This window comes from Engraulis encrasicolus, chromosome 23, assembly GCF_034702125.1.
Source record: "Engraulis encrasicolus isolate BLACKSEA-1 chromosome 23, IST_EnEncr_1.0, whole genome shotgun sequence".
In the NCBI taxonomy this organism is placed as follows: domain Eukaryota; kingdom Metazoa; phylum Chordata; class Actinopteri; order Clupeiformes; family Engraulidae; genus Engraulis; species Engraulis encrasicolus.
This window is the reverse complement of record NC_085879.1, coordinates 9,637,793-9,648,258: the sequence shown is the minus strand read 5'-3', so window position 1 is coordinate 9,648,258 and position 10,466 is coordinate 9,637,793. Positions and strand designations below refer to the sequence as shown.

General features: G+C 43.1%; 1 protein-coding gene across 1 annotated transcript in view; it reads right to left on the bottom strand.

Annotated features, from left to right (window-relative positions):
• ccdc88b (coiled-coil domain containing 88B) overlaps window positions 1–10,466 on the bottom strand; it is an 86,076-nt gene continuing 75,610 nt past the window's right edge. Inside the window, exons 26-30 of the mRNA XM_063190616.1 lie at window positions 10,048–10,152; window positions 5,562–5,716; window positions 3,493–3,789; window positions 1,335–1,403; window positions 1–628 (exon numbers count right to left, since the gene is read on the bottom strand). Coding sequence (XP_063046686.1) covers window positions 591–628; window positions 1,335–1,403; window positions 3,493–3,789; window positions 5,562–5,716; window positions 10,048–10,152 — 664 coding nt within the window. The 3' untranslated portion in view covers window positions 1–590. The remainder of the gene's footprint in view (window positions 629–1,334; window positions 1,404–3,492; window positions 3,790–5,561; window positions 5,717–10,047; window positions 10,153–10,466) is intronic.

Sequence of the window (10,466 nt, the reverse complement as noted above, 5' to 3'; positions counted from 1 at the left end):
CTTGTTCCATCTCCTGCTTCCTCCATGTGAAGGTTTCACTGATCAGGGCCGATATAATCTACCAACCCCTCTTAGTTTGTCTCTGCACTTCCCCTCAGCGATTCTGTTGACAGAAACACAAAGTGCACATCCTCTGCATAAGGACATGATCCTTCTTTTAAAGAAGAAGGAATGAAAGAAAGGTTTTCTTGGGCGTCACTATTGTCACACTGCCCCTCAATGGATATAAGTGGTAACTGCAGCCCAATGGAAGAGGCCCCATATTTGGACCAACGGAAAACCATAGCAACCTACTATAATTGATTCTCAGTCTCATTAAGTGGACATGTCACTTTCTTTTAAGAACCACCGTATAAAATGTAATTTTATTCGTGTACATATTATTATGCATGATAAATTATATGCACAGCTACTAGTTTGGCACATCGTTACAAAACAACATATTCAAGTCATGTCTTCAGTCATGGTGAGTCATGTCAACAGAACATATTGATAAAAAAATAAACATGAAACATGTATTTTGTGAGATTCATTGAGACAAGAGAGAGATTTGTGTGGGCGTGCGGTGGTACGGTGTCGGCCTGTGTGCTCTAGTCCAGGGACTTCTCTGTGCTTGAAGCCACTGTATCTGGGGAAAAAAAAGAAAAACAAAAAAGGAAATTAAAGACACACACACGCACACAAAAGAGCATCTGCTCATAACTGCAGGTCTGCTACGAAGCCTGGCTGTAAAAATCCTCCATTTGTGAGCATAAAGAGCAGCTGTGAGGGAAATAGTATCAGAGGTGGAGTGAAGAGAGCAGGTCCGTTCAACAGCAGTTAAGCTTTTTCATTTAACCACTGCATCCTGTAATCATTGCCTCTTCTCAACTTAATTACTTTTCCATTTCGGTTTTATTAACAAGGGGCACTGAGGTTGTTTTGGTTGGACCATGCTTCCTCTTTGTACATCTCTCTTCTTTTGTAACTTGCTTAACTGCAGAATAATGTCCAAAATGAGCAAAATCTAAGATGCAATGTTTAAAACGTTTAGAGTCTGCTGAATGTGATGTAATGTAATGTTTCTCCTATGGAAGCATAATACTTTTTCAATCATCCACCTGTAATATGATGTAAAATGCAATGTCTAATATATCGGAAATGAAACGTAATCCTTCTCCTGTGAAAAGGAATTTGTCATCCTCTGAGTATTTGAGTATTTGTTCTTTCTCCTACATACCTTATGATTTAATGCAATGTCTATTATATTTGAAATCAAAAGTAATCCTTCTCCTGCGGAATTATGAATTTGTCATCCTCTGAGTATTTGAGTATTTGTTCTGTCTTCTACCTACCTTCAGCTCCGGAGGACAGGCGTTGTCTGTCTGGAGTCTCATCCCTACTAAGGCTGTCCTCACTTTCACCTAAAACCAACACACACACACACACACACACACACACACACACACACACACACACACACACACACACACACACACACACACACACACACACACACACACACACACACACACACACACACACACTTTAATATATATCAAGATATGAGTAAAAATACGTGCAAATACACTTAAATATTCCAAAGGCTTAAATAATACATTATGCCGCGAGCCCACCGGCTTAATGCTTAGCAGCCAAAGTACCTCGATCATCACTTTCTCCCTCCCAACAGTTCGAGAGCAATTCAATCCAGGCATGTCGGTGCAAATCTAAGCATAATAGGCTCCAGTCGGCTGGTGTAAATTCACCATTATGCTTTAAAAAAACTATTATGCTCAACCAGCCTCATCCTGTATCTGTGGTCTGAATCCCCATCTTCCCCTCCTCTCGCCGCCTTGCCTTTAAAGGAGAGATTTGGTGTAATTCAAGCCATATGTTTGGTTTCTAGTTCTTGGTCCTCCGGTTGGTGTTCGATAGGAGAAGACATGAGGTAAATTTGACACAACATGGGCTGAGTATTCAAGCGATAGCTAATAGTAACTCAATGGAGACATGATTTGAAAGTATTCCTTTGAAACTAAGCTTCAGTTTCCTTTCCCTATCCCCTATTCAGGCAGCCTCTTTGGGCAGATGTGCCCACCGGTGGGAGGGTTCATTCATTGCTAAAAAGACTCAAGGCCTTAACTAACAGATTAAGACAAGGTCATTACAATTTTGTTATAACTGTTAAGCTCTGTGCAGAGGGGTTAATGTCATTATGTCGCATCAAAATGATTTTTGACCAGCATGCACTGAGGAAGGTGTCATGATCGAAAAGATTGTGCACGTGTGGATAACACTTTTATCACTTTTATATACGTGTATGTAATGCAATAAACAAATTGCTGCGGAGCTCCACTCCTGCTGCTGTGACAAAGAGCACACAAACTACCAAACTATGGACCACACCAAATGCCTCCTTTAACAAAAGACAAATGTGGCTTAGGATGTCTTGTTCTCTTTAAGACTCAGTTGGGTTCCACTTGCTGCCCTGCTGTGCTCTGCGCACCCTCGTCCTCTTCATCCACCTGCACTAGTCTGAATGTCCCTTTTAACACCCAACCACTCAGACCCACTGTTCTGCACTGCTTGCTGCTACGGTAAAGTAGTATTATTTCCTATAAAAGGGAGTACCTCACAGGTTGCGTTAGGGGGTAGTAATTGACACTCAATACACTATACGCCCCTTTGAAGTCATTTTTCTCAGTTTCAATGTTGGCGTAGCTACTGCACTTTGCTTTTATAGGACAGAATAGGTCCCCCCATGAAAGAGTATTACCCTTATTACCATTAAGAGTATTAACTCTTAATGTTATTAATAATTTATAAATATTATTGAATGTATTGTTGAATGTATTTATTCATTTTCTATTAATTCACACTCAACATCCTTCCCTACCTGCTTGGTATTTGCAGTGGCTATGAGCAAAATTAACAGTGGGGCCGGCGTGGTTTAACCGCAGAGATACACCAGCGGCGATCTGAGCGAGTCGAGCGACGGAAGTAATTGACTTTGTATTGAGTCGAGAGACAAAAGCGATTCTGGAGACTAGAGCGATTTGCGCGACGAGCGCGACAATTTGAAGTTGAAATCTTTTCAACTTTCTATGACGCGGTTCGGCGACAAGCCGCGACAGCCAATGACTGTATAGAGGTAAGTGACCACAGCCAATGGGAATGCTTGAATGCTTTGCCTTCTGCCTGTACGGACATACTCTAGTCTCCTCAATCTCTCGTATCGCTTGCTGCTACATTCTGTCGCTTGAATCGCCTCGCCGCTGGTGTATCTCTGCGGTTAGGGGGGCACATATTGGGGTAAAAAGGTAAAAAATATTTAGCAGTCAATTTTATTTGAATAAAATCCAAAGGCTTAAATAGCACTCAAACCAACCAATAGCACTCAAACCATTGGCTTTGGCTCACCCTGGCGCACATGGCTCACCCTGGCGCACATGGCTCACCCTAGCCCATCCTTCTAGAAGCGCCTATGGATACTTGGTACTTGGCACTCACCCTTGCCCTCCTCACTGAGGCTGTCCTGGCTGGGGCTGCTGTCCTGGGTCTCCCACAGGGCCTGGGAGGTGTGCCAGCGTTCGCGGGGGTGGGGGCGCTGGTCCCCGGGACTGAAGGACTGCGACACTCCTGCCCCTCCTGCCCCTCCTGCTCCCCGGCCTCCCCTGCCCAGGTTCCAGCCATGGCGGGAGCCCAGCTTGCGGCGGCCCGATCGCTGCCCGGGTCTCGGGGGGTCTTCGGAGTCGGCAGAGGAGACCCTACGCAGTGGGGTCGGGGAGCCTGGTGCACTACGGGGGTCTAGGGGTGGGGGTGTGGATGGAGGGTTGGGGAGGAAGGGATAGATAAGGGGCAGTGATATGGTCAAAACAAAGGACGTCGTGACTTGATCCTTGGCAAAAAAAACCCTGTTATGTTGGTAGAAGCATGCAAGAGTGATGGTACAGTGGAGATACAGTACATGGCCAAAACAAGGGTCTAACTTGAGTTGGGAGACAGGTTGTTTTTTGTTTGAGCAGATGTAACCTCGACAAGTGAGACACAGTCAGTCACCCAAACTGACCGACTTATATTTTGGAGTTAGAAAATATCACTTTGTTCAATTTAAATCTGTATAAAAAGAAGACAATCCGCACACTTCGGGTCTATTTTTGTGCAAAGAAGCTTTACTTGACTTGCAAGCTTTCGGTCCTTAGACCTTCATCAGGCAGAGTGCATCCTGCACCTTCTAAACAGATGAGCGGTGGCCTATCACAACTTAAGTTCAATTTAAATCTAAAATATCCTATATGTATTTACTGTACTTCTGGGCTAGATCACTGTGTACAGTGTGTCACACATGGTTGTTTCTATTTACACCAATACATGTCTAAACCCAGACTGGCATCATGCAAAGGCGGAATTATTTCACGCCAGTGCAGTTTTCCAAAAGTCATGGGGAATCTCTGTTGCCTGCGGCGAATTTCTGTTGCTAAACGCAAAAAATGCTGAGCTGTGACCTAACTAAAACCATCCCTAACCTGTCTGCCAATGCCCAGACCAAAAGCTCCCCTAACCCTAACCTGTCACAGGGCGTTGGAGAGCACGAGTTAACATGCAAAGTCGTAGTGCACACATGCAATAGATGGTTCATCCAAATGCTTTGGATGATGCTATGTTGCTAAAACATAAATAAATGTGCTGAGCATGAAGACAACAACAACAACAACAGTATTCCTCTGTGTGTGAGATGGCTGAGCTATTAATAGTTTGAAAAGAGCTCCTGACATTTCAAAAACACAAGGAAAAGGTTCAAATTAAGTATGGTGTATGCGCCCTATACGAAAGAGCACAAACAAACATGCATTTTAGAATTAATAAAACAATTTCTCAGCAAAGGTGAAAAGCAGCCTGCAGACGTAAGGGTATTCTTCCATAGTGCCAAAAGAGGAAACTAAAGGGAAAAAAGGAAACTATTTTTAGCACTGAGGACCAGTTGAGAAAGGAAATGCTGGTTCATTAGAGGCATAGGCCTTATGCATGTTCAGTGGTGGCATGCTTATGGTCCGGTCTTTCATAATTTGCAAATATTTTAGTACAATGCACCATTTAGCTGTAAATTGAAAAAAGAAGAATATACATAATAACAGTAGCAAAATGCTATTTACACACTTTCTGCCTAAATGAATTATAAGTACTAAAATAAAATGCTTTTCAGTTTTACTGTCCTGATTTTCACCTATTCTCTTTCTTGATCAGTGTGTTAATATTCTGTATTGTATGAACCATATGCAGTATGTAGCAAAACACAGAGAGACAGTGATGAGTGCTACCTTGCAGTGGACGTCAGGGCAACTGTATGACATGAGGGAGTAGTGGTGGTGAGGGTGAGAGGTATATGATGTCTGATGTAGTGTGTGCGTGCGTGCGTGCGTGCGTGCGTGCGTGCGTGCGTGCGATCTACCTGGTGGTAGTGGTGGAGATGTTGAGTGGTGTATGATGTCTGGCGTACTGTGTGTGTGTGTGTGTGTGTGTGTGTGTGTGTGTGTGTGTGTGTGTGTGTGTGTGCGCGTGCGTGCGTGTGTGTGATCTACCTGGTGGTAGTGGTGGTGAGGGTGAGTGGTGTATGATATCTGTGGCGTCTGCCAGGTTCTCTATGCTCCCGCATGCGATGAAGTGAGCTCGACCGTCACGGCCCGTACGAGGCTTAATCAGCTTCTTCATGCGGTCCGCTATCCAGTTAGACTTCCTGGAGGAGAGAGGAGAGGGGGATGAGGTGGAGAGATGAAGTGGAGGGAGAGATAGAGGGACAGAGATGAATAGGGAGGGAGAGAGAGAGATGTAGTGGTCCACTATCCAGTTAGACCTCCTACAGGGAGAGAGAGGAGAGGAGGAGGAGAGATGTAGAGAGAGGGATAGGGAGGGACAGAGAGAGACAGAGAGGGGTCTGCTATCCAGTTAGACCTCCTACAGGGGGGAAGAAGAGGAGGGTAAGAAGGAGATGGGAAAGCAAAGTAAGGAGGAGGGAGAGATGGGAGGATGGGAGAAACAGATGACTGCTATCCAGTTATTCCACTTCCTACAGGGGGAGAGCGGAGGAGGAGGAGGAGAGATGGAGGAGTGGCAGTCCTCCAATGAGTTGCGCCCCAAAACCACTAACAGTAATGTCATTATTACAACAATGTGGTAATAGCGTAGAAACAACACTTTTAAACGGCGGGGGTTTCACTATGTGGACGGGGCTTCGTCCCCCTCTCAAGTGCCGCCCCAGGCAATTGCCCGGTCGGCCCGCCCCTCGGACGGCCCCTAGGATGGAGAGAAAGGAAAGGGGAGTGGAGGTAGAGACAAGGAGAGAAATGAATAGGAAGGTAGAGAAAGGGAGCCAGTGAGTGGCCGGCTATCCAGTTGGACTTCATACAGAGGAGAAAGTACGATGAGGAGGGAGAGAGACGGAGAGGGAGGGAGAGAGGGAAAGAGAGATGTCCACTATACAGTTAGACTTTCTAGAGGAGGGGGTGAGAAAGAGAGATAGAGAGATGGAAGGGTGGAGAGGGAGAGAGGGAAGAATAGAGAGGGGAGACAGAAAAAGAGCTGGATAGGAGGGAGAGAAGGGGAGACAGAGAATATAGAGAGACAAAGAAAGAGAGAGAAAGAGAGAGGTCTGGTATCCAGTTAGACTTCTTATACAAGGGGAGAGAGGAGAGGAGGGGGGTGAGGAAGAGATGAATAGAGAGGGGGAACGGAGAGAGATGAGAGACAGACAAAGACAGAAAAAGAGACAGATGAGAGAGGCAGAGATGGGGCAACAGAAAGACAGAGAGGGAGAGACGAATGAACAGGCAGATAACAGTAGATTGAAAAATAAAGGGGGCCCCTTATGGGGGGAGATAGAGAAATAGAGGAAGAGAGACAGAAATTAAAGAGGGATAGACAGAGAGATAGACAGATAGACAGAGGAAGAGGCAAGAAAGACTGCACAGTACACTGAAAAGGATGAAAGTGAGGACAAGCAGCAAAGAAGAAAAATTAAATGAGTCAGGAATGGTCTGCTTTTTTACACTGCACTTCGAAAAGAACATCCCAAGGATGCACGCAGTAAGCAACTCACTGACTGGTTTGATCGAACGTTTCTTGGTTGCTCAGCCAACACAACCAGCGTCCACACTTAATTAGCGGGGGGACGACAGGAGAGTGAAAAGTGGAAAACGTGTTAACGCTGATAGTCATAGTGGTTAGACAATGAAAGAAACCTTCACATTTAAGGAGGGGGAACACAAAAACGAACGTTGACAATAGGAACCAAAAGGTTAAAAATAATGAGAGGTATTTCCTGCCTTGAAAAGACTGCGACATTTATGGCACTCCTGTCATTGTTTATAGCCTTTCAGTGAGAGCCGGAGAGCCACGAGAAGGAATCTGGTGAAAGTGCCATAATTTTGCTGCCATCCCCCACCTCCCTTCTCTTCCGTAATTCAACATGATTGGCACTTCAGGTTTCTGGTACAGTTGGTTAGGAGTCCCAATGATGCCGCCAAAAATGATTATAATTATATGGCAACAAGTGGACTCTGGCGAGTTTGAAGTAGACAATAGAGGGGAGGGGAAAGGAAAGGTTAGCACTAAAAGTACATGTCATTTTCCTGCACAAGATTATACAACACATTTGTGTGAGGAATGGGTTCCACTAAAGGGGGGACATTTGTGTAAGGATTGAATTTAAACTGAAATACTGATTTCACTGGAAGTAGGTAGTAGAGAAAGAAATGTGTAATTTCCAGACCAATGAAGGCAAGAATCAGACATATTTTTACAGTATTTCTCAATTGGTTTTGTACATTTCTCGAATCTCTCTCGCAATTTGCAAAACATAATATTCATTCTCAAAACAGCTTTAACACATGGCAAAACACCGTGGATGACCTGCAAAACCGAGTCTCTTGCTCAAAACCCAAGTTTTTGTGTCAATGAACGTATTAGGGCCAGCAGAATAGATTAGATTGCCTTTATTGTCCCAGAGGGAAATTTGTTTTCACCACTGTCAAAGACATATTACAAGCCAACATTAAGACATGAAACAGATAGCAGTACACTATTGAAATACACAGGGACAAACAATAAGGACATCACATGTAATATACTGTGCATTCATACACATAGACATACTCACACCTTCATACACACATTCACCTGTTCATGCACACTCCAACACATATACTCATACAACATACTATATACATTAAATGCACAACCAGGGGGGGGGACCATACAGGGTTATTGCGGTAGGTTGTTCAGTGCTGTGATGGCAGATGGGATAAAGCTTTTGCTAAAACGTGCTCGTCGCCATCTGAGTGACCTATACCTCCGTCCTGATGGGAGCAGTGTGAAATGATGATGAAGAGGGTGTGTGTGGTCTCTGATTATTGATTGTGCTAGACGTGTGACAGCTTTGAGGTTGAGATCAGTTAGATTCTGTGTGGGGTGGCGAGTGATTTTGGATGCAGTGTGTGTGATTTTAGTGAGTTTGAGAGTTTGAGAATGGTTAGTCATTGTGTCATAGTGTGGTCCGTGTATGGACAAGCTAGTCAAATCGCTTTGTCTTGTTGTCAATTGAATAGTACACTCTTGAGAATATTTTCTGAAGCAAAATGTTGTTTAGATTGGATGGGAAATGTTGTAAATTCGACTTTATATGACATTGATCGGATAAGATTGTCCTAGATATACATTTAGACTATGACTATTTTGACAGGTTTTCTCACTGCAAAATAGGAAAAATAGCAAACTCTGGTTGAGGTGTCAAAATGCGCCCTTCACCATCCCTTTTTTACTTGTCTTGCAAGAAAAAAAAGCAAAATAAATTTGAAACAATACACTGACACTGTATAAAGTGCACTTAGTGTCTTGTGAAATTCTAGGGAAATATTGTAATTTTGCGTGGAGCGTAATTATAAAGGGCACATGAGGCATAGAGTAATATAATGCAGTACAGTGCCTATTGTTGTATTGCATGCCTGTTTTCTCTATCCCTTCTATTGCCTTTGATTAGAGAGAGTCAATATTTACCTGTGAGCAATTTACCAATTCAGATCACATTTATAGATAAAAATCCAATGGAAATTATACAGTGCTTATCACATTATGACAGCTTGGTTAGTCATTTTGCATGTCAAGACTTAAACTATGACATAGGGCCTAAATATTTTGGGGGGTGAGATAGTTTTGTGTATTCAGTGACAATGCTTTTTGAGTGATATGACAAAAGCAATTGATAATGAACGAAAAAGCTGAGAATTGTACACAACCATCTGCATGGTGATGAAAGCATTTGCTAAATGCTGAAAACTATGAGAAACGTATTTTACCATGTGCACAGATAACAGCAGGAAGTCACAATTGAACAAGAAGTTCTGAGAATGATTATTCTGTTGTGAGAAATGTACAAAACCAATTGAGAAATACTGTAAAAGTGGAAATGTTTGTATGGCAGGTGCCATGGATTGATAGACAAGGTTTCCAAGCTAGGTTTAGCTTGACTGCTTTGGCCTTGGTGGTGCAAACACAGTCTGTTTTTTGTGGACGGTATCTCTTGAAAGACATGTTTTCCTGAGTTTATCGGGATGAACTTGTCCTTGGAAAAAGTGGACATGGTCTTATAAAACAGCACACACACATAGAAGAGAAAGGTGAAGAGAAAAATGGGGACGTGACAGAAACAACACAAAGAAAGAGAAAGTGAGAAAGGGAGAAAAAAGGAGACAGAAAGAGAGAGTAAGAGAAAGAGAAAAATGAGAAAGACAAAGGGAGAGCGAGAGAAACACAAGAGAAAGAAAGTGAACGAGAGAGAATGAAGAAAAGAAATAGAAGGAGAAAGAAATAAGATAGAGTGAGAGAACGAGAAAGAAAAGCAAGAGTTAGAGATATAAAGAAAAATGCATGCAGAAAAGAGAAATGAAGAGAAAAAAGAGAGGTAGACAGACCATGAAAGAGAAAGACAAAGAAAAAAAATACAAATAGAAATATAAACAGAAAGAGAAAGAGGGAACTGGGCAGAGTGTTTGCTATGGATCCATCCAGACATACTTGGCCTTGGTAGGGGTGGCCCCGGCGGGCTCCAGAACTCTGTACTGGTCCATTATCTTCTCCACTAACTTCTGTTTCTCCCTCCGCAGCTCATTCAGCTTGTCCCTGCACACAGCAGAGAGGTAGTAAAACACCATCACACAGACTAGAAAAAAGTTATAGTCAGGACTATAAATTTTTTTTTCATTACTAGCCAATTAGATATTAAATCTAGTACGTTTTCTATTCTACCAGCCAAACTGAATTGTCACCAGCATTTAACCGGTTGCCTGGTGTTAATTTAGAACCCTGGTTATAGTGTATCTACACCTAAGCAGCTCATTCAGCCTGTTCCTACATAGAGAATATGAATAAGACACAGTCAGACAGACAGATAGATATTGACACATGCAGACAGACAGGTTAACAACAGTAAGTTT